This window comes from Drosophila albomicans, chromosome 2R, assembly GCF_009650485.2.
Source record: "Drosophila albomicans strain 15112-1751.03 chromosome 2R, ASM965048v2, whole genome shotgun sequence".
NCBI lineage: Eukaryota > Metazoa > Arthropoda > Insecta > Diptera > Drosophilidae > Drosophila > Drosophila albomicans.
The window spans coordinates 20679013-20703757 of NC_047631.2; the positions used below are offsets into that span (position 1 = coordinate 20679013).

At 42.3% G+C, this 24745-nt stretch overlaps 11 protein-coding genes across 15 annotated transcripts; 3 read left to right on the forward strand and 8 right to left on the reverse strand.

Annotated features, from left to right (window-relative positions):
- Positions 1-205: 205 nt before the first annotated feature.
- LOC117576263 (tubulin polyglutamylase TTLL13) lies at positions 206-4119 on the reverse strand. Of its 2 annotated transcripts, XM_034260905.2 has the most exons (6): positions 3551-4119; positions 3195-3491; positions 2991-3144; positions 1702-2336; positions 1146-1644; positions 209-674 (listed from the first exon to the last, which is right to left on the reverse strand). In XM_034260905.2, exons 1-6 carry the CDS (start codon positions 3988-3990, stop codon positions 564-566), a joined length of 2136 nt encoding a protein of 711 aa, XP_034116796.1. In that variant the 5' UTR covers positions 3991-4119; the 3' UTR covers positions 209-563. The 2 variants fall into 2 exon arrangements, with proteins under 2 accessions (XP_034116795.1, XP_034116796.1); XM_034260904.2 differs by having other exon boundaries at positions 206-674; positions 1146-2336.
- Positions 4120-4332: 213 nt separating this feature from the next.
- Positions 4333-6114, reverse strand: LOC117576267 (serine/threonine-protein kinase pelle). The gene is made up of 3 exons (XM_034260910.2): positions 5734-6114; positions 4917-5543; positions 4333-4855 (listed from the first exon to the last, which is right to left on the reverse strand). The coding sequence occupies exons 1-3, from the start codon at positions 6006-6008 to the stop codon at positions 4333-4335; spliced, it is 1425 nt and encodes a 474-aa protein (XP_034116801.1). The 5' UTR covers positions 6009-6114.
- Positions 4713-10314, forward strand: LOC117576264 (conserved oligomeric Golgi complex subunit 2). Of its 2 annotated transcripts, none has more exons than XM_034260907.2 (5): positions 4713-4862; positions 7880-7974; positions 8031-9101; positions 9166-9854; positions 9909-10314. In XM_034260907.2, exons 2-5 carry the CDS (start codon positions 7885-7887, stop codon positions 10186-10188), a joined length of 2130 nt encoding a protein of 709 aa, XP_034116798.1. In that variant the 5' UTR covers positions 4713-4862; positions 7880-7884; the 3' UTR covers positions 10189-10314. The 2 variants fall into 2 exon arrangements, with proteins under 2 accessions (XP_034116798.1, XP_051863618.1); XM_052007658.1 differs by lacking the exon at positions 4713-4862 and adding an exon at positions 7776-7799.
- On the reverse strand, positions 6455-7641 carry LOC117576269 (translin-associated protein X). The gene is made up of 2 exons (XM_034260914.2): positions 6769-7641; positions 6455-6714 (listed from the first exon to the last, which is right to left on the reverse strand). Exons 1-2 carry the CDS (start codon positions 7452-7454, stop codon positions 6528-6530), a joined length of 873 nt encoding a protein of 290 aa, XP_034116805.1. The 5' UTR covers positions 7455-7641; the 3' UTR covers positions 6455-6527.
- Positions 10190-12914, reverse strand: LOC117576268 (3-hydroxyisobutyryl-CoA hydrolase, mitochondrial). 2 transcript variants are annotated; one of them, XM_034260911.2, is made up of 4 exons: positions 12540-12914; positions 11593-12474; positions 10646-10917; positions 10190-10356 (listed from the first exon to the last, which is right to left on the reverse strand). In XM_034260911.2, the coding sequence occupies exons 1-4, from the start codon at positions 12540-12542 to the stop codon at positions 10350-10352; spliced, it is 1164 nt and encodes a 387-aa protein (XP_034116802.1). In that variant the 5' UTR covers positions 12543-12914; the 3' UTR covers positions 10190-10349. The 2 variants fall into 2 exon arrangements, with proteins under 2 accessions (XP_034116802.1, XP_034116804.1); XM_034260913.2 differs by having other exon boundaries at positions 10190-10917.
- Positions 12915-13040: 126 nt separating this feature from the next.
- On the forward strand, positions 13041-16025 carry LOC117576266 (cysteine protease ATG4D). 2 transcript variants are annotated; one of them, XM_034260909.2, is made up of 6 exons: positions 13041-13156; positions 13419-14340; positions 14403-14598; positions 14661-14737; positions 14793-15268; positions 15328-16025. In XM_034260909.2, the coding sequence occupies exons 2-6, from the start codon at positions 13419-13421 to the stop codon at positions 15658-15660; spliced, it is 2004 nt and encodes a 667-aa protein (XP_034116800.1). In that variant the 5' UTR covers positions 13041-13156; the 3' UTR covers positions 15661-16025. The 2 variants fall into 2 exon arrangements, with proteins under 2 accessions (XP_034116800.1, XP_051863619.1); XM_052007659.1 differs by lacking the exon at positions 13041-13156 and having other exon boundaries at positions 13238-14340.
- Positions 16026-16125: 100 nt separating this feature from the next.
- LOC117576265 (protein O-mannosyl-transferase TMTC4) lies at positions 16126-19254 on the reverse strand. The gene has a single exon (XM_034260908.2). It carries the CDS (start codon positions 19138-19140, stop codon positions 17020-17022), a length of 2121 nt encoding a protein of 706 aa, XP_034116799.1. The 5' UTR covers positions 19141-19254; the 3' UTR covers positions 16126-17019.
- Positions 19255-19312: 58 nt separating this feature from the next.
- LOC117575478 (trafficking protein particle complex subunit 6b) lies at positions 19313-20288 on the forward strand. Its single transcript, XM_034259711.2, has 3 exons — positions 19313-19385; positions 19639-19794; positions 19847-20288. Exons 2-3 carry the CDS (start codon positions 19726-19728, stop codon positions 20237-20239), a joined length of 462 nt encoding a protein of 153 aa, XP_034115602.1. The 5' UTR covers positions 19313-19385; positions 19639-19725; the 3' UTR covers positions 20240-20288.
- Positions 20289-20290: 2 nt separating this feature from the next.
- On the reverse strand, positions 20291-20947 carry LOC117575477 (uncharacterized). The gene has a single exon (XM_034259710.2). The coding sequence runs from the start codon at positions 20945-20947 to the stop codon at positions 20291-20293; it is 657 nt and encodes a 218-aa protein (XP_034115601.1).
- A 183-nt stretch (positions 20948-21130) lies between these two features.
- On the reverse strand, positions 21131-22678 carry LOC117575476 (zinc finger protein 454). The gene is made up of 2 exons (XM_034259709.2): positions 22240-22678; positions 21131-22177 (listed from the first exon to the last, which is right to left on the reverse strand). Exons 1-2 carry the CDS (start codon positions 22591-22593, stop codon positions 21131-21133), a joined length of 1401 nt encoding a protein of 466 aa, XP_034115600.1. The 5' UTR covers positions 22594-22678.
- Positions 22679-22751: 73 nt separating this feature from the next.
- LOC117574627 (NF-kappa-B-repressing factor) lies at positions 22752-24717 on the reverse strand. Its single transcript, XM_034258517.2, has 5 exons — positions 24136-24717; positions 23610-23983; positions 23353-23549; positions 23136-23297; positions 22752-23077 (listed from the first exon to the last, which is right to left on the reverse strand). Exons 1-5 carry the CDS (start codon positions 24560-24562, stop codon positions 22855-22857), a joined length of 1383 nt encoding a protein of 460 aa, XP_034114408.1. The 5' UTR covers positions 24563-24717; the 3' UTR covers positions 22752-22854.
- Between the last annotated feature and the right edge of the window lie 28 nt (positions 24718-24745).

Sequence of the window (24745 nt, forward strand, 5' to 3'; positions counted from 1 at the left end):
ATTTATTATAATAGTTAATTCAGTATATGTGAAGAATTATTAATATGAATTTGCAACTTTCATATATTTTTTATTTTTATATATAATATAAATATATAATATTTATATATATATTTTATAAATTATCATTTAAGTTTGTCTAACCTTCCAACTTACTTATGGACTTACAGTTTTATAATTCAAACCCATTCTGTATAATATTTGGAAATTTATTTTAATCTTCATAAAAAACAAGAACATTATTAAATCGCGATCGTAGATGCAATTAGCTTTTCAGAATTTGTTAATTTTTTTTATTTAGCCCTCACACTTAGAGGTCAGTCAGGATTTTTTGGAACCTCGGAAACTTCTAATACTAATTCTCTAATCTTACTGTCAATTTTCTAAAGAGATTAACGATCTACCGCATCTGTTGCATGCTGCATATTGCGGAAGTAAAATTTAAAATAATTATGATTAATTTAAAAGTACACACAAAATGTATGCCATACACTATATACGTGTATATAGAGCATCTAATTAAATGAGACTCAATTACTCGTCAATCAATTAATAATCCGTGTTCATGTGGCGCCTTTGATATCGTAGCCAATTTGTAAACAATGATACAAGCTTGGAAAGACCGTGATATCCGTGTTGCTCAGATGACCCAATTCATAGAGCAGGGCATAGATCTAAAAAGGAAATAAAAGAAGAAAATAAAACGTCGATTATGAGAGGTAAAAAAGGGATCTAAAATTTAGGAAAATATGGATGAGATAGGAAAATTATTTGTAAAATTATATTTCGAGAAAAATGCAACATATAATATAATATATAATAGTATTAACCCTACAGAAAACGAAAAAGTTTATGCAAAAACTTTTGTGGTTCTAGTTTTTCTAATCTCAGATATTGCGTTTTTGATCTAGTCTTAAACAGGAATATAACTTCCAAAATAATTATTCGATTGTACGAAACACTAAGAAATATTACCATCACATTGGTTTTTCGAATCTCTAGCTTTAAGATGACTATTCGATTGTAATTAAATTTCTAGAAATTAAAGAAAAAGAAAAAAAGAGAACTAAGGCGTATTAGTTAAATTTTCTTATCTACGAGTTGTACTTCTAAATAAAGACGGATAGAAAAAATCATCAACTTACGTTCTCGGTAATTTTCAAATTCTTGATGGCCTCGGAGCGCATCTGTTGCCAGGTGTGACGCAAACGTTCCTCCGCCTCCGAGACGAAGCCAGGAATCCAATTCTCCTTCAGTCGATACATATACTGACGATGCTTCTCGCGCACGGATCGCGGCTGGATGGGACGCTTTCGCTTGGTGCTCGCTAGAAGCATTTGCTCGGCCTTGGCACGCTTCTCCTCGATCTGCAGACGCATCTTGCGTGCGAGATCCTCACGTTTCTTGCTGGCTGCGGTCTCCTGGAAGATGGACACCTGATTGGATTGGGCATAGAACTTGCTGTAGTAGCTAATGCGACTGGCATCTTGTGGCGGCATGATCCTTCTGAAATTTCCCAGATGACTCTCCTCCCAAGCCACTTGCTGAGCCAATGAACCGGCTTCCGGCTTTGGAGCCGTTGCAACATTAGTTTCATTGGTCGGTGGTTTCGCTCCACCGGCAACTTGTCGCGGACGCAGCACGCTGTAATAAATGATGATGTGGTGATCATGGCAAAATGCATTAATTGCAGTTACTTGCCTATCGCCCTTCGACTTGAGCAGTCGCTGCTTAACACGCTTGCGATCCTCTCGGAGAATTTGCTTCTTGTCCGCCAGCACAGTGCTCACCAGCGTCAACGTGTCCCGAATGAGTGGACGCTTGACCTCTCGATCCACCTGCTCATTGGTATGAAAACTGGGCGAATGATTCACCTCGAGTATGTAAGGCTTTAGTTTCCAGTCCACCAAAATGTCAAAGCCCAAGATCTCGAAGCAAGCCTGAATTGTGTCATGACCCGGAAAACAGGCGTGATAATTATGCTTGAGCACTGGCCAAGCACTCAGCACTGTCTTAATGATGACATCGTCGACATTCGACCAGAACTCAGCCACATCATAGTTGTGTCTGGTCATCCAGTTGTTGATCGCACTCAACTTTCGCTTGCTGCCGCAATCATCGTTGTCACAGAGATCGTATTGCGAGTTGCGTTTGTTCACCGAATAGTTGGTCAGATGCATGTACAGATCGTTGGCATTGCCCGGCGTGGGCTCCACATACTTGTTGGTGGCAAAGCGTGCCAATCCCTCGTTGTACACATAGATTCGCAACGGATCCACCGAGGTGATCAATGTATAAACGCGCAAATCGAACTTGTAGCCATCGATGAGCAGCGGCTGTAAGCAAGGGGAAAAGGGAATTGACTAGTTAACAGGCTAAAGTCTAGTTTGATGGATTGTGAGCAACCCACTAAACGTTTTAGGAAATCTTATAGATTATGAGCTACATTTTCGATCTATAAATTTCATCCTAGATTTACTTTTTACTGATCATAATGAAATTTTCAGAATATGACTTAGGTATGTACCATATAATTGATGTATGTAGCAAAACTTTATTTAGTAGTTTTGAAACTGTTCTTACTAATGACATTTTCTATTAAGAATCAATGGTTAAAAAAATAACTATGAAATGTTGTCATAAAATGTAGAGTCTTCATCTCTTTTAGTCATTATTATTAGTGTTCATACTAATGATAAATAAAGAAGTTGATTGTTAAAGACATATGGTTACATCGCTGTTGAAACTAATCAACATATCTCGCTTAATGGGCTCTAAGTGGCCGCTAAGTGCAAAAACGTAAAGTACAGCCACTTAACTTTAATTTTTTGCTTTATTTTATTGTGTGGTCAAACAATGTGGATCATTAAATGAGCTTTAGAACTTTAGACAGTATGGCCGATAAGTGAAATATATGCTTACTCTGCATTATTTCCACTTAGTATTCAACTCTAATACTAAAATTAATTAAAAATAAATCGATGACTTACACGATAGACATACGTCTGGCAGATCAGACGTTCATTGGCTCCAATGGTCTTCAAATCGTTGGTCAACCAAATTCCGCGTCCCTGGGCACCCGAATCCGGCTTCAGGATGAAAGTGTGCTTGTGATTGAGAGCATAATGCATGGCATCGCCATAACTAAAATCAAGTTGAAAGTTATTCAAATCATTACAAGACATGGTACTTACTCTGCTGGCAGCATCCAAGTCTTGGGAAAGATCTTGTAATCATGTGGATATAGTTTGAGCATACGATTCAGATTACGTGAGAGCAAATCCTTACGACATATCTCAATCATGCCCGGAAAATGATTAATCTGCTGAAAGCGTTTCATGTTCTTGAAGAGCTCGACGCCGGGAAATGAATCGGACCACAGAATGTTCCACAATTTCGATTCCTTTACAAGCTTATAGCCAAGCAGTCTGGAGATGCGGCCAATCATGGCATAGCGTGAGTTGGATACACAAATGGTGCTCTTCGATTCACTATGGAATGACAATGGATTAATGAAAAAATTAATGATTAAAGATCAAATATCTTTTACACAAACAAAGGTTCAGCTGCGCGAGATGTGGTTGCATCCACGCGTCCTGAACATGCCACACGATAGCGACACTTATTCAACTCAATGTAACCATTAACCTCGGCACCATCGTTATCCTCATCGCTAGCTGGCTGCACGGGCTTAAATCCCTTCTCTCGGGTGCGTGGCGAAGTGTCCGTTTTCTTTTTGATCATCTTGGATTTGGCGGCGCCGCCTGCTGGAGATTTGCGACGTGATGTCGACGATAATGGTGGAGACCAAGCAGAGGCGGCGGCGACGGAGGCGGCATCCACATCATGATTACATTGCGACTCCGAGAGAGCCATCTCAACGCCACGCAGAGCCATAGTTCGTATGGTTCGTTCTTTTAGGATTTTCTCTTTTGAGAAATGGCGCAGTGTTTGTATTCGTTTGTAGAACTTGGAATTTTTTAGATTCATTGTACTTTTTTTTGCTTTTTCTTATCAGTTGGGGGAGACGAACAAAAAGTGAAATTGAACGGATCCTGTGTTCAATATAAAATGAATTTAATAACAAAATATATAGATTTATGCACGTTCGCTTTTAAAATTATTTTTATTTTAGGCTAGCACAAGTGACAGCAATGACGCTAGACTCAAAATCGTTTGCCAAATGACGAGCAATAACATTAAAAGTTATTCCTTATGCTTTAAAAATATGTATTGTATATTTTGTTCAACAATTGCTTAGACACTTATTTAACATAAACTTGTATAAAAATATAAATGGTACTATAATTTTTTGTTATTTTCTTGGAATGTTCAATCGAATGCTTTAAAGTGCGTGACAACTTCAGCCATTGAAGGTCGCTGCTGCACATTGAAAGCAGTGCACTTAAGCCCAAAATCGATGGCACACAGACATTTATCCAGTTCCTCGCCCATCGGCGTCACCAGATTCTTGTCAAATATATCGCTGCGAGTTGGATTCTCTGATGGATGACAGGTTTTCTTAATCGATTTCAGCAACAGTTGCTGATCCGCTTGATGTGTGCACTCGGCCATCAGGCGACCTGTGAACATTTCCAACAGCACAACGCCAAAACTATAAATGTCGACGCCGGTGCTGAGTTCCTTGGAACTCAGAAACTCTGGTGGCAAATAGATGCGAGTGCCAAACACTTTGTTCACTTTGGTCACATCGTTGATGAACTTGGGACCTTCACGTGCCAAGCCAAAGTCACCGATCTTGGGCTTCTCCTTGTCATCCAGTAGTATGTTGGCGGGCTTAATGTCGCCATGTATCAAAGGAATTACGCGTGCCTTGTGCAGAAAGTAGATTCCCCTATCAGGTAAGAAAAGAGTGAATTTACAAAGTTTTTTTTTTTATAAACCAGAAGACTTACTTGGCTGTGCCGAGAGCAATTAACAAACGCTGTTGCCACGTCAGCGGCGCTCGACGAGGCTTTGTGTGCTGCGCTCTTAGTCTGGAGTCCAGGGAACCGCCCGCCATCAGTTCATACACCAAACAGGGTTTCTCGCCATTGATGCTATAAGCGTAGATGGCCAGAATGTTGTCGTGTCGCAGAGTATTCAGGTACTTTAGCTCATTGTAGCTCTGCTGCAGATGGACTTTTGTTTTGTTGCTGTGCTTGTGCACGTAATTCATCACTTTAATGGCCATGAAGGAGTTCATTATTTCGCCCTTGTAGACTTCACCGAATCCACCGTTGCCCAGCTTATTCTCTGGATTCCAGTTGTCCGTTGCTGCCACCAATTCTGCGTAGTCAATTTGCAGCAGCGACTCAGCGGCACGTTGCACGCTACTCACGCGAATATCATCTGAAGATTCTAAATTGTTGTTCCGATTATGAGGAGCATCGATTGCTCCTGATTCGCTGGCATTGTTATTGGAGCGTGTATTAGGCACCTCTTGAGTATTCGGCACCCGATCCACAGTCTTCGCAATATACTTGTGTAGCTTCACGTCTACATAGTCTTTAATGATCAACATCGCACTGCGCAGTTTATTACTGGAAGGCATAAAATAAAACATTAAAAAGAAAGAATTTTACAACTTATGAAAATAGGCAAAAAATAAGAATTTGCTCTTCAATTAAATCGGAAGCTAACTATTTTTTGTACTAAACATAATAATCTTTCCAGTCTCTACTTAAAAAATTATTGCCACCACAACAAGTTGGTAGCAAGTTTGTGACTCACTTGTGGAAGAGCGCAAACAGACTGTGCATGTTTTGATTGTATTGTCCACCCCAGATGTTGAGGAATTCGTTGGCGGGTGACTGTCCTCGTTGTAGCTGTTTTTGTATGTAGTTCACATCTTGAGGATATAGTTTGACGAATGTCGCCAGCTGTTTCCACACGTCTAATGCATCCAGATGCTCACAAAGCTCTAGGCGCACACAAACTGGCAGCAGGGCAATGGGCAGAGGGTTTTCCGCCTCTCGTTTTGAACTAGTTGCTCCCGCTGCGCTCATCTTTTTGTCAATTTACTGCCAATTGCGATAAGTTTGCAAGTGAGCTTGCAGCAGCGAAATGTTTGGAATGTTGTGATCATCAAAACAGCACTTGTTTGCACGGGCAAAACCCAATTGGAACAACTGGAGATAATGGTGTCAGCGTTGCCAGATCGTTGATCGGTTAAAAAACTACGACGCCAGGGCTGAATAGCCTAACTGTTGCTAACAAATGCATCTAACAGTTTTAAGCGCACTGTAAAAAGATAGCTTACAGTTTGATGTGGCTTTTCCAAGAGCAATTGAAAAGCTTAATTATTAATATTACCCATTGTCCTGAAAGATTGCATCTCGGGTAATATGAGCAGCTCTATAATAAACTTTACAAACTTTTACTGAATAAAACTGAAATCCACGGCCAACAAAAATAATATGAATTGCAAGAATTTTTAGCTGCAACTACATATATATTTTCAGTTTCTTTTTAATTTTAGACATATTTCAATAGTTTTCAATGGATTTTTTTCTGAGTGATAACATTTAATAAATGCTGAATCCTTCATCTGTTTCCTCTGTCGGCTTATGATCGAAATTAGCGCATTTTGCTGCCTCGCCACCGCGAACTTTGACATTATAACAAACATTCTCGGTCTTTAACATGGACTGCCGCATGGTGGTAATCTTACGCCATAATTCACGAGCCCGTTGACAGTTCAAACTGATGTAGCTGCAAGTGAAAAGAATGATATAGATGAATCATTTAAATAACTAATGTACTTACCCGGTATAGAATTGTTGCAATGCCTTGCAGGTTTCCATGCAGGTCTCGGTGTCACCGCTACCCAAGGAGTTGATGCAGCGACGCATCAATTCGCCAGTTAAATCAGAAACTCCCAAAATATACTCGGTTGGATCAACGAAAAATTGAAATTTTTGAACGACTTTATCGCTGGATTCTTCAGTTGCTGCTTCTCCTTCCTGAGGTGGCGGTGTCTCATCTTGATACTGCATCACCGATTGCAAGTCAGTCCAGCTTGATATAGACTTTGACTGCTCACTGTCCTTGTCCTCGTTATTCAAATATTCCATGTAAGTATAGGCTTCAATAAACTCTTGCAATCCTGGCGAATATGCAGCCCGGAATTGATAGACATCCTGATCGCGTAGCTCTTGGGCAATGGCACGAAAGTTGACGTCGATGAGCTTGTTTAGGCGCTGCTTTGCCTCCTCCAGTACTTTGGGTTTGTTCTGCTTGCGAGAATCGATGGAATGCAAAAAGAATATAATGCGCTTCGATTCAATGGTAATGTCGCGACTGAGTTTCAAAATGCGTTCGTGTCGATCATGTTTGCCGTCCAATTCGGTGGCATAGTTGCGAAATGCTTGCACCACTGGATTTTGCTCGTCCAGCTGCACTTGACGCTTGCGGGGCGCATTATTATTGCGATATCCTTGCGCTTTCGGCATTGTTTATTTCTTTATTGTTGTGTATGCTATCAAAGAGCAAGATAAAATGCCGGCAATTTGCGTTGCCACACTATTCGATTGTGCCTCGAACAACAGTTAAACAGCTTATCGATAGACCTTGCAATTCATCGTTTTCCTGCATTAGTTTACTCGCCGCAATTTGGCAATGACACTTTTCTTTTGCTTATGTTTTATAATTTATTTACCTAATGCTGTGGTAATTTTTTAACCGAATGCTTAAAAACCGTTTATTTGTGTGCTTGTCGTTGCCACCCTATGTCGATAGTGCTTAGAACAACACCTCAGCAGGTTATCGATTAACGTTGCAGTACATCGATTATTATGGTTGATGAGTTTACCTAGTGCAATTTGGTCGTGGCAATTTCTACAAGTTTTCAAATTTATTTATTATTGATGTTTATTAGGTGCCATGCATGAGCCAGCAAGGAAGCCATCGGTGGCTACGGCCACCACAAGCACAGCGGAGAAACTTTGTTTTGACAAAAACGAGTTTATGAAGGTAAGTTGTCCAATTAGAAGCCAAGATTTTTTTTTATTGTTCCTTTCCTTTTATAGGAAAACTTCTCGGTGGATGAGTTTCTACACAAGAATCGCAATGCACCCAGTCTAGAGCTGTTGCGTGATAACCTAGGTCTCTATCTGAAGGGTCTACGCTCGGCCATGATTGATCTAATTAACGAGGATTACGCAGATTTTGTCAATTTGAGCGCTAATCTTGTTGGTCTCGATCAGTCCATTGAAACCATTCAACGACCGTTGGAACAATTTCGCAGCGAGATTGAGAGCATACACAGTCTGATTGAGGACAATGTGTTGGAGCTGCGTGCGGAACTAGAGCAAAAACGTCAATTACGCGAATGCCAACGCAGCCTACAAAGCCTCAAAAAAGTCTATGAGATCAGTGCCAAGCTGGAAAAGCTCATCGCTCTAAAGCTTGCAGGAGAACAGAGCCCACAGGCTGTTGACTTGGAACGTGCTGCTCTCGACTTGATACAGCTGAAATTTCATGAGAAACATTGTACCGCACATCTCAGTGAAGAGCATAAGGCGAAAATTCAGCAACTGGAGAACGATGTGCATCAGCATTTGCGACGCTTCTTTAACGAATCATTGCAACAGGCTCGCAACTCCACCGCAGAGCACTTGGAACGTTGTCTACGCATCTACATAACGCTGGATGCCTGCGGTCATGCTGAACGAGCGTTTCGCGAGGATGTTGTGGCACCATATATGAGCGGCATCATTGGAGAACAACAGTTGCAGAATTCGCCACAAGGATTGGCAGGAATTTACAGCAAAATACTGAACTTTATATCGCTGCATATGACGGATTTGTTGCGCCTTACGTTGTACTCGGATAAGCTGAATGGCTTCAATTTTGTTGTCAACAGCTACTGGGCTGATGTTGAGATGCGTTTGGAGTTACATATGAATTCCATATTTGCACCAGGAAACTCTGAAGTGTTCTACGTAAAGTACAAGTGTACAAGGGATTTCCTTGGCAAGATTGAAGAGTTGCTCACGAATAGCAACGAGGAAGCGGTGACTTTCTATCGCCAGCATAAGCAAACCAAGAGTTTTGAGGCTCGCTGGAATTTGCCCGTCTACTTTCAGATATGTTTTCAGGTAAATTCAATTTATTTATATCTATTTGCATTACAAATTTAGAAACTATTGTTTGAAATTGCAGGAAATTTCGGGCAAATTTGAGGCACAATTGGAGCCACTGCTTAAAGATGACACACTAAACGTCAGTCCAGCGTCTGGCGACTTTCAATTGAAGCCATTTAATTCTGCCAAAGAGGCATTGACTCGCTGCTGGGCCGATGGCATCTATTTGCCCGAAGTATTTCCCAAATTCTATAAGCTAAATCTGCAGATTGTCTTACGACTTTCGCGTTGGATAAGCGATGTCATTGCCGCCTCCAAATCTAGCCAGAGTTTCACTAAAGTCTACACAAGAAATCAACTGCTGATCTCTCTGCATGCTGATACCCGTAAATTGGAAGCCTATTTGCCAGAGCTGCAAAAGATCATTGTCCAGGCCGCACCGAAGACAAAGAACATCACGTTATTCAACAATGTGCTAAGCAAATCCATGGCTGATTTGGACGATACCCTTGCCCTGCACTTGAGCACCATACAGACGACTTTAAAAGACCTCTTGATCACAGAATGTGGCACAGAGAATGTGCGACAGGTCAATGACTTGCCACGTTTGTATCGTAAGACGAATCGTGAGGTGCCCACACGTAGTTCCGGGTACGTTGAGCAAATGCTACGACCTCTGAAATCGTTTGTGGCGCAGCACGAATCACAACTGGGAGCGTTGGTTGTAGAGCAGATACTCATCGAAGTTTGCAGTAACATTACCAAAGCGTAAGTTTGGGAAATCCTTAAAGATAACTTTGGTTAATGTATCTCTTATTGCAGCTACTTTAGTGTGGTCAGTGATGTGCTGACTTCGGTGCAGAAAACTGAAGAATCTTTGAGACGTTTGCGCAATCTGAAGAGTGGCTCCGCATCCAATGCACCGTCAAGCAACAGTTCAACTGCTGCTGTCTCGGATGATGACAAAATACGTCTGCAGTTGCGAGTAGATGTGACCGCCTGGACACAGGAGCTGTCCAAGCTTAACTTTCAGCCGACACAGATTGAAAAGCTGCCAGAGCTGTCGAAGATGGTTGAAGAGAGCATTAAGTCAAAGGATTAAATGCTTAATACCAATTTTATTATTGTTAATCGATTTCTACAAATTTCTCGTTAGGCACAATTAGTTTCATATAATGTAAAATATATATATATATATATATATCGTATATAAATGCATCAAATTTCACGTTCGGATTTTGTATTTTATCCCCGATGAGTGGTTTAATCGCTGTTCAGAAAAAGAGATAGAAGAGATTACACAGATCTGTTTAGTATATGACTGTCAATATTTGAAAGTGAAGGGAGCGCAAACTCTTAACGTATAATTTTGGTAAAACTCAAGCAAAATGCATGCTCAACAAATCGAATCAGATCATGTCACAGTTGCAAAGGTGTTTTCAATGTTCAGTGTTCGGTGTGGTTGCGTTAACGGTAGCAGGATAACAGAACTTGGAGCGGGGTAAGAAGTGCGGCTAATAAACTAAGCAAGCTTTTTGCTTTTGCAGCAGCTACATTACAATTTCAGCTCCTCAGTGTCGGGCAATTTGTTGAAGAACCATTGCAGATGCTCCTCGGTAACCTCAGCCAAAGTGGCTGGCTTCCACTTGGGGTCCTGATCCTTGTCAATGAGCAGAGCGCGCACTCCCTCCTTGAAGTCAGCACGTGGCTCCAGATGACGCACAGCCAAACGATACTCCATGATCAGACATTGGGCCAAGGACAACTGTGAGCCCAGCTCCAGTTGGCGATAGGTGACCTTCAGGGATGTGGGCGACATCTTACAAAGCATCTGTACACAGAGAAAATATAATAATCAAAACAATGATTAATTTATTAAATGAGGAAATTGTTCAATTTTTAAGACTTGAAAAATTCTTGTATGAATAATGGGAAATATTAGGTTATTTTTGTGATTCATTTCTTTCTAAACCCATTTCAAGGGTGAACAATTATCATTATAAACTCTTATCTGTTTAAATAGATACTGAGTTGATAAATGTATGATATTCGTTTGGTCTGAAAATTTTGAATTGTTCTCATTATGTCATATACAAATTTTATGTTTTTCAACAACGATAAATATGAATTCTAAGTAATTAAATAAATTTAGAAACTATATATATTAATTATAATCTAAAAATTATAATTTTCTTTTTTTATTTATCTTTAACTTTCGTGCTTTTAAAAAAGAATGAGTTTATTTTAATTTATATTGGTGTTAGGTCTTTTTCAAATACCTGATTTTTTTTTATGTAAAACAAGACCCAAAAGTAATCATTATTTTCGCTGTTATGTTTAAACAGATAAATGCCAAATCGTGTTTTGCATAGCACAATAAGGTGTTAATTGAAAGAAATCTCTCATGCCGTTGCGATTCAAATATTTATGCGTTTTTATCGCGTGTCCCGCGATTGACGCAGTCAATTAACAACCTAACAACATATGGATTTATTTATTTACTAACCTCAAGCGTTTTCTTTGCCCACTCGCTGCCGTCGTTCTTCAGATTCTCCAGAATGCCCTCCACCGAACTGGCCGCAAAATTCTTGTTGATCTGCTCCAGCACAGGCTGCAAGGAGAACGCCTTCTCTGGCTGCGTGTGGAATTTTTGCAGCAACTCAGGTACATCATCGGCATCGGGGCAATTAAGAAGCGCTGTTTCGAGCTCTGGAATCTTGGAGCTATCACAATAATGCGTGGCAATGCCCGAATGGAAGACATCAGCGCCACGCAGACGATAACCGGTCAAGCCCAGATAAAGTCCCAATTTTCCTTGGAGGCGTGGCAAGAAATACGAACCGCCCACATCGGGAAAGAGTCCAATAGCCGTCTCTGGCATGGCAAACAGGGTGCGATCCGTGGCCACACGATATTTACCATGGACGCTCAGTCCAACACCGCCGCCCATTGTGATTCCATCAATGATGGCAATGTAGGGTATCTTGTAGTTGCCAATCAGGGCATTTGTGGTGTACTCCTCGCGAAAGAAACTCTTCGATTCATCGGTGGGTCCAGCATCGACCAAGGCACGGACATCGCCGCCGGCACAGAATGCCTTGTCGCCGGTACCCTTGATGATCATCAGGGATTTGGACTTTTCGCATTTTTTCAAATGCTTATAAATTTTACGGACCATTTCCAGGTTAATGGCATTCAATGCCTTGGGGCGATTGATAATTATCATGCCCTTGTTGGAGGACTCGGTGGCCAGCACCGAGGATGAGGAAAGGCGCGTGGAATTGAAATTTGCCATTGTTTTTGTTTTTGTTGCTGCGCAACAAAGAAGAGGCAAGTGGCTGTAGGTTTGATGGCTGACCGTGTAGACGAACCTTTGAATTGGATTTTGCTATCATGGTTGTATAGTTTGGTTAATTGACGTTTTAATTATGTGTGTTCATTTGAATTATTTACCATTTTGATTCTTCGTTTTTTGGACTTCACTGTGGGGAGTTGCGCAATAACAAAAACAGTCGACACAGCGTTGCCACTTCATACACAGAGCCGACAGGGAATTTAAAATTTTTTATTACGTATTTCAAACCAGTTTGATAACTGTCCTGCTGCAACCGCAAACTAATTGTTATTGCACATTATTAATGGCAGTTGCGGCGGTTAAATAGTGTGCATCATCAGTTGGGTTGGTAATTCCAACATAGAGTTGCATTCCAAAGCGCAGCAAGCTGGCAACGCTGCGCCTAGCAACAGAACAATGCAATGGTACGAAATACGTTTACACGGTCCTGCTGATTGCGAACAGTTGATGAATTTTGTCTTTGGTGATTGAATTGTCAAGTATTTGGTGTTTCTTATTTTGTTTTGAAAGTATTAAAACACAATAGAATTTAATTCGTATTATTTAGTATATAAAAAATACAAAAATACGTTTAATTTCTAATTATCATGTAACTTGCACTTGTGTACACACCAATTTCGCATAAGAGCGACGCATGAACGTATGAATACGAATACAAACACGCAGAAAACTAAAGCTTAACTTTATCATTCTCATATTTTTAAACAAATAAACGGTGAGTAAATATCGATAATCAGCAAAAACGGCACAGACACAACAGCAACGAGCACCAAAATGCCCATGATCATGATTCAGTGGTGTCAGAGCCAGCAAAGCCAGCAAGTGGCCAACAGCACTCTGGGAATATTGCAATTGTTTGTTTGTTTTTGTTTTTCTTTTGTTGTGACTGTGCCATGCCCTTGTTTTTGAAATTCACGAAATTACGACGAACCAAGCGTCGTTGTCGACGCAATTTCTCCTCTTCCTCCTGCAAACAGATGAACTATGATGGACTGCTCTCCCAGCTGACCGAAGACAAGCTCGCCATATTCGAGACAAGCGGCGCTGCTGGCCACCACTTGGTAGATGGCGCTGTGCAGGATGGCGCCATCGAGGAGGAGCAGGCGGCACCAATACAAACCATACCACACCACACAGCAATCGCTGCTGCTGCTGCAGTTGCTGCGTCAGCAGGAAGTCAAAACGCCAAATTGGAGACGACACCTCAGCGTAAAATATCGACGTCATCACGTTTCATGAATGCGTTTAGTCAGCTTTATGGCGGCAGCAACAACAATAGTCACAGCAATTGCGGTCACGTGGAACAGCATAATGAGGATGCCGAGCTGGCAGCTAATCGCACGCCTACCAAGGGCATGGAATCGAAGCTGGTGGCCATGTGGCACAATGTCAAGTACGGCTGGAGCGGCAAAATGCGTCAGACGAGCTTCTCGAAAGAGCAGCCCGTTTGGCTGCTGGGTCGTTGTTATCATCGTCGTTTCACGCCACCCGTCAGCATGGAGAACTCCGTCACGGAGCTGCCAAGTGGCGCCGATGCAACGCCCGACAATGCAACATCAGCGTACGACAGTGAACAGGCAACGTCAACAACAACAACAACAGTACCATCGTCATCCTCTGCCTTGTATCCCACATTGAATCCGCAGCAAATCGATGAGATTGTGGTGCCCCAAGAACTCGGCATGGATGCTGCAGAGAATCAGCTGGCCGAGAGTCCATGGGAAGAGGGCATTGAGGGCTTTCGACGCGACTTTTACAGTCGCATTTGGATGACCTATCGTCGCGAGTTTCCCACAATGAATGGCTCCAATTATACATCGGATTGTGGCTGGGGTTGCATGCTGCGCAGCGGCCAAATGCTGTTGGCCCAAGGACTCATCTGTCACTTCCTTGGACGCAGTAAGTAGCTGACTATGTTTACAACACAATCTTTACTAAACTGTTACCGTAACTTTAACCAGGCTGGCGTTATGATTCGGATTCGCAGCTGCATTCGACGTATGAGGATAACATGCATAAGAAGATAATCAAATGGTTTGGCGACAGCTCCTCCAAAAGCAGCCCCTTCTCCATACACGCACTGGTGCGGCTGGGCGAGCAGCTGGGCAAGAAACCAGGCGACTGGTATGGTCCAGCCTCAGTTTCGTATCTGCTAAAGTGAGTACTGAAAACAGAGGAGATTGTGATAGATTTCTGAGATACTTTCTTTCGATTTACAGACACGCCTTAGAGCTGGCCGCTCAAGAGAATGCCGACTTTGACAATATATGCGTTTATGTGGCCAAGGATTGCACCAGTAAGCTAGCACCCTCAACTTATCTACAACAACTTCATATCCTCCCTTTCCTCAGTTTACATGCAAGACGTGGAGGAGCTATGCAGCATCCCAGAGCCAGTGCCCAAACCTAATGTGCCTTGGCAGCAATCGAAGCGTTGCAATAGCGCCAACAATAAACCGGATCAACAACAGCACTGGAAATCCTTGATTGTGTTAATACCATTGCGTCTTGGTACCGACAAATTGAATCCTGTTTATGCGCATTGTCTGAAACTTCTGCTGAGCACGGAGCATTGTCTGGGCATCATTGGTGGCAAGCCGAAGCATTCGTTGTATTTTGTGGGTTTCCAGGAGGATAAACTGATACATTTGGATCCGCATTACTGCCAGGAGATGGTGGATGTGAATCAGGAGACGTTCTCCATGCACTCGTTTCATTGCAAGTCGCCGCGCAAATTGAAATCGAGTAAAATGGATCCCAGTTGCTGCATTGGATTCTATTGTGCCACTAAAACTGATTTCGACAGTTTTGTGGAAAGCGTGCAATTGGTGAGTGCAGAAAATAATTGATTAAAGTCAATTTTTTTTATTAAAAATACTTTTTTTAGTACTTGCATCCTATGCGTTGTGCTTCGGGTGCTACAATGGACAAAACCAACTTGCCACAATGGCAGCAGCAGCAACAACAACAACAACAGATGCAGCAGCAACAGCAACCGCAGCAAGCTGATTGCATTGAAATGAATTATCCGCTATTTACTTTCTCTCGTGGTCGTTGCATGGATCATGCACGCGATGAAATGAGTGATTCACTCTACAAGCCACTTATAAAGCAAGTGGCAACATTGACTCAGGAACTAGAGGGTTCCACTTTGCCGCCACTGAACAGCTATGAGCATGATCCTGACGACAGCGAGAGTGAGGAATTTGTGCTGCTCTAATAGCCGCCACACATATACAAATATATAAGCCATGATTGCCCCGCCCATATTATAAATTGTCCTTCCCTTCCTTCAATTGACAGTCGCCGTTGCTGTGCAAACACTGTGTTATATATACTTTTATTTGTTCACTATATATTATTATTTGTAATTGTCATAGTTTAAGTTGTAACGCCGTTGCTCGCTCGCTAGCTCGCCCAAATCTAAACAGACGTGCATCTCAACATCAAAGACTTTTGTTATACATTTACGTACACATGCATATTGCGTATTTCATCATATTGTATTTGCATATTATTGCTTATCATTATTGTTATTAACATTGTGATTACCTTCCTTACAACAAAACGCAACCCTTTGTTCAATTTGTATTCAATTTATTTCGTTTTTGTCTTGTTTCGTGTTCCCCCTTTTGTGGATCGTCTGATTATGTATGTGTGTTTGTATATTCCTATATATATAGTTTATAAATAGTTTATGTAATTCTCGGTATTATTATTTTGTAGTAATGCGAATACTGTAATGGAATTGATTCGATTTCGATTCGGTGCCAGCATTGGTTCGCTGCTCTCGAAAGTATTTGTATTTTGTGAGTAGTTTTTATGTCTTAGATTAATTAACTTATGTTCTTCTCGCCTAGTTGGATCGATCATTATTTAGTTCTAATCTTAATTGTACATACCCTTGAATAAATAAATAAATATAAAATATATATTGCTTTGACTTAACTGCTAAAATGTGTGATGCATATGTAATTGTTTAAAAGTTATTCACAACTATGAATTTCGTCGATCAAAACAGATCGGTGTTAATTAGGAATGGTGTTACAGGTTTGTATTGGAAGTTGTAGGTGGGAAATTATAGTCAATTAGAAGTCAATAATAAGTTAAACTAACCTACGATATATTATAGTAAAAACTGGTTTACTAGACCGAACGATTATTGTTAATTAGGAATTGTTTTAGAGGTTTTTTTAATGGAAATTGTTGGCGGAAATCTTTATATTGCTTCAGTTTGGAGACTCATTTAAAAGATATTAATAAGTTAGACTAACCTATGATATATTCTTCGTTCAATGTTGCTTAGTTATAGCAAAAGTTTTGTGTTAATTAGGATTGGATTCGCAGGTTATTTATAGGACATTGTAGGTGGGAAATAATAGTAAATTCTTTTGTAGAGATAGTGTGAAAGATTTATGTGCTAATTGGGACATTGGACAGCAGTTTGAGGGGAGTTAAATTTCTATAATAAGTTGAACTAACCTATGATGTATTTTTAGCTAAAAGTTGCTTACGCTAATGACCAGATACTATAAATGATTTATATATTTATAGTAGATGCAGTATCTCTAAATTTGCTTTACTGTTCATTGATAGCTTCGCGCTCCATACGCTTCAACAGCTTACCCAGATTGTCCCTCGCAGTCGTCGATCGTACGGCATTAATACTGATAGCAGTTCTATATGAATCGATCGCCTCTTGAACTTTGTCCCAGCGATGGTAGAGCACACCTAGATTCGTGTGATATAGCATATTGTGTGGATCGAGCTCAATAACCTGTTTATACAGTGACTCCGCTTCGACGTAATGCTTCAGTTTGCCCAACACATTGGCTCGTATGAACATGATGCTGGGCTCATGCGGCAACTGCATCAGTCCCTGCTCAGAAAGACGCAGTGCATCCTCGTACATTGAGCGATTGTCTAACATCGTTAGAATATTGGCCCATGCCTTGGGTTGACGGGGATTCACGGCTACAGCATGCTGCCAATGATGCAGTGCCTCCGCATAACGCTGCTGCTCCAAATACAAATTGCCCATATTATAATAGCAGACTGCATAATCCGTGCGATACTTCAGCGCCTGTTTATAGCTGTCCAACGCTTCGGTGTACTTCTTCTGGGCCGACTGCACAATGCCCAGATTCATCCAGGCGACGGGAAACGCAGGATACGCTGCGAGTGCAGCACGTATAAACTTCTCGGCAGTCTGCAGTTGTCCATGCTCACGATACAGGTTTCCCAGATTCATAAGCGCCGATTCGTACTCCGGATAGAGCTCGATGGCTCGGTGATAGTGCTGAAAAGCTCTCGAACTGTTGCCCATATCGGTCGCCAGCCGAGCGATGTTGTAGTGCACTTTGGCATTGTTGGGACACACTTGTAGAGCTGAACTGAAGAGTTGTTCCTCGTTAAGCCAGTCGGCAGCACGCTGCCGGGTGCGCAGCATCAGTACAGCAAAGAGCAGCATGAGGAGTGCTTGGAGCAGATGCCGCCAATGTGCTTGATCTGCCATGTAGTTGTAGCAGTACAAGAAGCCATAGACGAACAGCAAGCAGAAGCCCATGGAGGGCACGTAGAGTGTGCGCTCCGCAATCACGAATCCCACACGAATGATGCCCGAGGCGGGAAGAAAGGGTATGACCATCAAGGCCAAGCCAATCATCAAGCCCGCAAGCCGGCGAAAGTTCATCAGTGAGACGAATATGAAGCTGTAGAATGCAATCACAGCCTGCAGTCGCATATCCCAAATGCTCGTGACTAGTTGGATACAGCCGAGTGCCCAATCGAAACACAACCATTGCGGGCATAGCATTAGCCAGAAATTCATCACATACAGATACTGCTGCGATAAGCCGCGCGTCAACAGCTGCTCACTATGCGCAATGGGATTGTCCACGGCTTTAAATTCGGGTGCCTCAAAGTTCTGCCACCAGAGACGCAGCACGATTAGTAGCCCAGTTCCAAATAAATAGACGAGGTAACGTAGGCGTGTGGTGATGATGCGTTGCTGCAGTTTCAGAGGCAGCATATAGGTCCCATTTTGAAAGTAATCCAGTGCGGCACAGGACAAAGGAATTGTTACTGCGGACTCCTTAAACAGCATTCCAATGGCAGTGAGGAGCAGTATGGAGATGATGGTGCTGCCGCCACGTTTATCTACGCTGGCCACCGTCAGCAGTAGACAAAGCAAATGGATGAGGCCGAACATGAGCTCCGCACGTCCGACGACGCCGGAAACGGCTTCAACATGAATTGGATGGGCGGCAAAGAGTGCTGCGGAAATGGTGGCCCAGCGTTCAATGTCAATGTCCTCGACGTACAGCGAGCGCACCAAACGCCACATCAGCAATGTGTTGACGCAGTGTAGCAACAGATTGAGGAACTTCATGTGAGAGGCGCCTAATCCCAGCAGAGCGTATTCATAGTGAAACATTAGCGTTGTCAGTGGACGAAAGGACTTATGGGAATCGGCACTTAGAAGCGGAGCACCCCAGAAGTCGTGACTAAATATTGCTGTCCAGTTGGTGGGCAGCGTATAAACATTTTTGTTCTTCACAATGGCCACCGTGTCATCGAAGACAAACTTGGCGCCGCTTAAACCGCCGTAGCCAAAGCAGATCAAACAAATTAATACTAATATGGACTGACAGACCAGACTGTGCAGCGCCGAGGTCTGGCGCAGATCTAGGTTCACCATATTATTGCACTTTCCACGGAATTTCAATTTATTTGCGGACGCTCTATCACTTTGTATACATTTTTCTGCCGATTTGAAGTCGAGGCGTTGACATTCACGTGTTTACGATATAGTCAGCTGTTGAAGTTAACAGTAACAATAACAACTGTGGTTGTATATAAAATAATATAATCAACACTCAGCTGTTGAAACTAACGATAACCAGCATCATGTAAATAGTTAATTATTGTTTCTCTTCCTACAAAGTAAGTTATCATTTACGGAGCGTCACAAAAATTTAAATTAAATTAGCTCCGATAACTTCAAACGACAATAAAAAATCAGATGTTGAAGTTAACGATAAGCGGAAATCTCTTGGTAAAAGCCAACTCTTATTGAAGATACCGATAGAGATGCATAAAACATACATTTTTGTGGAATTTCCTACTTTATTTTATTTAAAACTTTCAACCGATGACAAAGCCGATAACTTGAAACGTCTCTTAATCATTTATAAAGGCCATTCCCATGTTAGCGCTAAAATCAGCTGTTGAAGTAAGCTGCGAATGCAAATCGTAACAATAAACAGAGGGAGTGTTTTATAAAATGTCTGAGGAAATTGTTTTCGATTGCTTGCATGCAGAGATAGTGAACTATTGTCTAGACGCCAGCAAGGTAAGTGAACAGCAAAGTGGGTACAACTATTTAATGCGTCTTCCACACGCAGGATCAACATGATCTGGCCACGCTGGAGTACATTGGCTTCACTACAGGATATCGGCTGATTGAACGTCTCACAAGAGATGGCACACGCTTTAAGGACGAACTGGAGACCATGAAGTTCATCTGCACTGATTTCTGGACACTCATCTACAAAAAGCAGGTCGATAATTTGCGGACAAACAATCATGGCATGTATGTGGTGCAAGACAAAGCATTCCGGTTCCTAACACGCATCTCACCGGGCGCCAAGCAATTAGAACAGGCACCCAAATTTGTGGCCTTCACCTGTGGCCTGGTGCGTGGTGCTCTTAGCAATCTGGGCATCAATAGCACCGTCACCGCGGAGGTGCAAACAATTCCCGCTTGCAGATTTCACATCGAGGTCAATAGGAATTAATATTATTATTATGATTAATTATTACAATTAAATTACACGTATAGCTATAGTTTATGGTAATTTTTTGTACAATGCAACTACATTGTGTTCAGTCCAATTGATTAAGCTATGCAACGCCCAGCGATTGCAATCGGGCAACTCCGGCTGCAGCGGATTTGGATCCGTGTGTATTCCAAGTGACGGTTGTGGACCAATTATAATAAGCCAACTGCCGGCAAATGCCGACAGATATTCAAGAAATGCCACACGATTATTAAAGTAACAGAAGAGCAACGCTTGTGGCGGTAATCCACAACAGCATTGCCTCAAAAAGTCACCAGATAATTGACAATTGTACTCAGATGATTCGATGTAGTTGAGTGGAATAAAGCTGCGTATAGCATATTTGCTGCGCCACCAGTTGGCATCTCGTTCCAGACCATAAACACGTAAAGAATCCTCAGCTCCCACCGCTGTCAACAGCCACTCGAGGAGTCCGTTGCCACAGCCAATGCTCAGCACATTCTGGATGCGCAGTTCGTTGAGTTTAAGTTGGAATTGCATCAAGTTCTTGGCAGTTGGCCAAATCCAGAGTAGTTTACGTTTAAGCTGCACATCGAAAGTGTCGCCCAAAATCAGCAACTTACGCCAATTACGTTGTGCAGTAGCTCCTTGGGTCAGTTCATAGACTGCCTCTAAAGCATCTCGATCCGATTGTGCGTTGGGCATATTGAAGACTACTTAAAATAACAATGTTACGGCATCTTGGCATTGACGTCGACAGCAATATGGCAAGCAGCCAGACTTCGGCTATCTATATATATATATAGATTTCTTTAAATTATGACGTCTGTCTGCTTATGTCAAAAAAGGCGTGACCAATTTGCTGTCACGCAAACCCTTTTTGCATTCTTAATCTGTGTGTTCGTTTTCGTAAAAATTCTTGTAATTCTTGCGCCAATGCAGACGTTGATGCAACGGCGGCTGTTGCATCGATACTTGATGCACATGCTCGGGTGCTATTTCATGCTCCAGATCCATCACAGTGCTCAGCTCATTGGAGTACTCTTCGTTGTCCAAATCCAAAATGATTTTGCGATAGAGTTTCACATTCTCTTTTTGCACTTCATCTTGCACAGTTGGTGGCTGTTGAATGAATTGTTGTTGCTGTTGAACGAATTGTTGTTGCTGCATTTCGGGCTCAGGCTCCGGCTCTGGCTCTGGTGGCAGCCAGGCAGCCACATCCACTGGCTGCACATTGCCCACGCTCATGATAACGCTATTGTAGCGTTGAATGTTCGGTGTGTGTGTTGCTTCCTCTGCAGCTGCAACTGGAGGTTCACCTTCCTGGTTAAGCGACTCGTTTCCAATGATTTCGACACCTGCATCGAACGGCACGCCGGGATGCATGGCCCGCATGTGGCGTATCATGTTGTCCCTTCTATTAACGGTCACATCGCAGTCAATGCACCGATAACGATGCGTTATGGCATGCTGCTTCTTGTGACGCGCCAACGCATCCAGATCGTTGAATGTTTTATAGCATTGTGGACACGAATGTCGTGGGCGTTGACTGTGCCGCGCCTGATGCAGCCTGAGGGTGGTTTGGCGCAGAAAGGATTTAGAGCAGATGGAGCAAGCGTAACGAGTGCTGTTTTGATCGTGCTTCAATCGGTGTTGCTTTAAATTCGCCTTAGTCAAATAGTGTTTGCCACAAACCTCACATTTGTAAGGCAAACTCTGACCGCTGTGCACTTGACTGTGCGTGTCGAGAGCGTTCTGGCTGCGGAACTGCTTTTGGCATTGCGGACAAGTGAATGTTTCAGTCTTATGGACACGCATGTGACGCTGCAGGACAAGCTGTTGCTTAAAGTTCTTATGGCAAACAGAACAGCTGTGCTGTTCGTTGTTCTCGTGACTATTCTGATGATACTTAAGATGCGAGCGTGTAGCAAAGCGCTGCAAAAGAAAAATAAGTGATTATATAAAAGGATATTCGAGAGGGTGCTGAGAAAACTTACTCGATCACATAGCGTACAAGCAAATTGCTTAAGCGCCTCATTGCCGCAGGCTCGGTGATAATATTGCTGTGTGCGACTGCGAAAGGATTTGTTGCACACGCTGCAGTGATAGCCTTGTTCTGTGACTGTTATATGACTAGCAGGTGACTCATCGTGGGATAGCTGGGACTCTACTGCAGGTATTTCAGTGTCTTGAGGCACTTCGATGGTGTTATTTGTTGCCTCATTGCACTCTAAGCAGTCGGCAACATCGTTTAACAAACACTGGCGGCATTTACTATGTCCGCAGCTGTCGGTGACCAAACGATTCTGTCCAGTTGCCTCGCAGTTGCAGCGAGGACACCTGCCACTCATCTTTAACTCAAACAAAAGAAAAAAACAAAACAAAGTAAATCGACGTTAGCAACTCGTTATTGTCCTGCTAAGCGCCATTCACAGCATTACGCACATGCATTTGCCATTCGCCTTGCAGCGTAAGCGTGCAATGCAATGCGAGGGCAGTTTGAAAATGTAGAGTTGCACTTAATTAAGATTTATTTACATCAATCAATCATAACTTATATATATACGCAGAAAACAATAAAATAAAACAATTTGTTGAATATGCACTAGACTCTACTCCGTTAAGTTCTCCAAATCTAAGGCTGCCACATGACCAGGAAACAAGTGCGCTTTTTGCATCGGAACTTGAACAAAATAACGATCGCAAAACTTGGGATTTCGTCGATTAAGCACTTCAGTAAGTATGATTTCATAGGCGATTTTCTTGGTGATTAGCAGGCGCCGTGATTCTCCCACGCCATAGCTATTGGAACGCAGACCGAATTTGCTAGCAACCCTAAAAAAATAAAGAGATATCAATATTTTACTAAAATATTATAATAATGCAAACTTACTGATGGAGAGCGGCGCGTTCTTCCTTGGAGAAGGTGGGCTCAAACTGCATGTCTCGCATGTCATCCGAGTTTACATAGTTCTCAATTAGTTTGCGATAATCGGCCAAATTGGCATGCGGATCATTCGAACCTAAGCCCATGCGGTTGTTCTTAAGCAGATAACTAAAAATGAAATTCATTAGAGAATTTTTTGATTTTTTTCCTTGGAAGCACCTACCCCACTGGCTCTTCACGTCCCTGCTTGGAACGCCCCAAGCCGCCTCCTGTCCATCCCATTAGACGCATCATGTGATAGCCTTTGTTGTTTTTGTCCAATTTGGGTTCTCCCAAGTTGTCAGCCGACTCTTTGGTCACATTAATATTGACACCATTCTTTCCCTTTTCCACTTTGATAGTCTCACGCGAGGCATTTAACTGCAAAATTATGAAATGTAAGTTATATTGTAGAAATAACATATTTCTTTAAGTATTTACCTTGATGCTGTAGCAATGAGTTTGGAGCAGGAGGATGGCTTGTTTATAGGCTGCCAGCTTGGCAATCTTCAAGTTCTCGCCGATGCCAGTTGCGATAACCTCATCGTTAAGCAGAATCTCTGCTGTTTTGGAGACATCGTCAGCTATTGCTTGTTGAGCTTCAGTGGAACGTTCCTCGTATTTCATTTTGACGGTGTTGCAAGAGTTGCGCAGACAAGAGCGTCCACCAGCGAGATAGATGACAAGATTACCGTACCGTAATCCGGCAAAGAGATTGACTGGCTCGCCGCCGCCGAAGCAAAGCCGGTCTCGGCTGCTAGCTGATTGCAGGGATTGCACCTCTGACCTGGCAGCAGCTGCTCCAACTTTTCGCCCTAGTTTTGTTTTGGGAATAAGGAGGAGGATTGGGGGATTTTTGTGTTCTCAACGTCATATTTACTAGTGTTTTCATTTTAATCATTTTCTGCCGTTCTTAATACATATGATATTTGTTTAAAGTTTATTTATTATTATTGTTTCCTTCTACCTTTGGCGCGCTGTTCCGCAGCATCCGAGGCGGAGACAAACGTACGCTTCAGACGCAAGGCACGATTCTTCCGGAACTCTTCGGCAATATCTTTGGACAGCTCGGCGACTAATAACATCGTTTCATTGGGATATTTGCAGCCCATGAATTCCATGTTAATGAATGTTTGTGCCAAACACACTAAGCGTTCCTCGTCGAAGCGATCCTTGTGTGCTAGCATGAAATCCCGTCGTAATTCCCAGTGCTCTTCGCTTTCATATTCTGTTTTATAGTCGTCCACATCCCAATCGCCGGAGTTTTCAGCGGCATTTTCCCCTGGCGAAGATTTCTTGGATTTTTTGTGTTTTTTGCCCTGCTTCTGTGATGTGGGCGATGTCTCAAGTTGTTCAACATCTTCCACCTTCTGTCGCTTAGCTATTGTGGCCATTATGATCAAGTGGTTTATTTATTTATTAATTATTTACTTTTTTCTTAAATCAATCTAGCACGCTTTTCATTCACGACAATTGAACGCCATTAATCGACGTTCTCCGGGAAGCGTAGTCACAAATGTACGATTTATCGATAACAGTGTGAACAGAGTTGTGCTCTTTGCCAGACGATAAGCGAG

Bases quoted from the DNA above. Each gene is read 5' to 3' on its own strand.
- LOC117576263 (XM_034260904.2), bottom strand. From the start codon at position 3,990: ATGAATCTAAAAAATTCCAAGTTCTACAAACGAATACAAACACTGCGC. The intron at 3,145-3,194 runs GTAAGTACCATG...ACTTGATTTTAG, and splicing joins ACTTGGATGCTGCCAGCAGA to TTATGGCGATGCCATGCATT. The intron at 675-1,145 runs GTAAGTTGATGA...TTTCCTTTTTAG, and splicing joins ATTTGAAAATTACCGAGAAC to ATCTATGCCCTGCTCTATGA.
- LOC117576267 (XM_034260910.2), bottom strand. From the start codon at position 6,008: ATGAGCGCAGCGGGAGCAACTAGTTCAAAACGAGAGGCGGAAAACCCT. The intron at 5,544-5,733 runs GTGAGTCACAAA...TATGCCTTCCAG, and splicing joins CTGTTTGCGCTCTTCCACAA to TAATAAACTGCGCAGTGCGA. The intron at 4,856-4,916 runs GTAAGTCTTCTG...CTTACCTGATAG, and splicing joins ATTGCTCTCGGCACAGCCAA to GGGAATCTACTTTCTGCACA.
- LOC117576269 (XM_034260914.2), bottom strand. From the start codon at position 7,454: ATGCCGAAAGCGCAAGGATATCGCAATAATAATGCGCCCCGCAAGCGT. The intron at 6,715-6,768 runs GTAAGTACATTA...TTTCACTTGCAG, and splicing joins TTGCAACAATTCTATACCGG to CTACATCAGTTTGAACTGTC.
- LOC117576264 (XM_034260907.2), top strand. From the start codon at position 7,885: ATGCATGAGCCAGCAAGGAAGCCATCGGTGGCTACGGCCACCACAAGC. The intron at 9,102-9,165 runs GTAAATTCAATT...TTGAAATTGCAG, and splicing joins ACTTTCAGATATGTTTTCAG to GAAATTTCGGGCAAATTTGA. The intron at 9,855-9,908 runs GTAAGTTTGGGA...CTCTTATTGCAG, and splicing joins TGCAGTAACATTACCAAAGC to CTACTTTAGTGTGGTCAGTG.
- LOC117576268 (XM_034260911.2), bottom strand. The intron at 10,918-11,592 runs GTTAGTAAATAA...CTCTGTGTACAG, and splicing joins GGGCAAAGAAAACGCTTGAG to ATGCTTTGTAAGATGTCGCC.
- LOC117576266 (XM_052007659.1), top strand. From the start codon at position 13,335: ATGCCCTTGTTTTTGAAATTCACGAAATTACGACGAACCAAGCGTCGT. The intron at 14,599-14,660 runs GTGAGTACTGAA...TTCGATTTACAG, and splicing joins TCAGTTTCGTATCTGCTAAA to ACACGCCTTAGAGCTGGCCG. The intron at 15,269-15,327 runs GTGAGTGCAGAA...TACTTTTTTTAG, and splicing joins TTGTGGAAAGCGTGCAATTG to TACTTGCATCCTATGCGTTG.
- LOC117576265 (XM_034260908.2), bottom strand. From the start codon at position 19,140: ATGGTGAACCTAGATCTGCGCCAGACCTCGGCGCTGCACAGTCTGGTC.
- LOC117575478 (XM_034259711.2), top strand. From the start codon at position 19,726: ATGTCTGAGGAAATTGTTTTCGATTGCTTGCATGCAGAGATAGTGAAC. The intron at 19,795-19,846 runs GTAAGTGAACAG...TTCCACACGCAG, and splicing joins ATTGTCTAGACGCCAGCAAG to GATCAACATGATCTGGCCAC.
- LOC117575477 (XM_034259710.2), bottom strand. From the start codon at position 20,947: ATGCCCAACGCACAATCGGATCGAGATGCTTTAGAGGCAGTCTATGAA.
- LOC117575476 (XM_034259709.2), bottom strand. From the start codon at position 22,593: ATGAGTGGCAGGTGTCCTCGCTGCAACTGCGAGGCAACTGGACAGAAT. The intron at 22,178-22,239 runs GTAAGTTTTCTC...TTTCTTTTGCAG, and splicing joins CTTGTACGCTATGTGATCGA to CGCTTTGCTACACGCTCGCA.
- LOC117574627 (XM_034258517.2), bottom strand. From the start codon at position 24,562: ATGGCCACAATAGCTAAGCGACAGAAGGTGGAAGATGTTGAACAACTT. The intron at 23,298-23,352 runs GTAGGTGCTTCC...TTTCATTTTTAG, and splicing joins GGACGTGAAGAGCCAGTGGG to TTATCTGCTTAAGAACAACC. The intron at 23,078-23,135 runs GTAAGTTTGCAT...TTATTTTTTTAG, and splicing joins GAACGCGCCGCTCTCCATCA to GGTTGCTAGCAAATTCGGTC.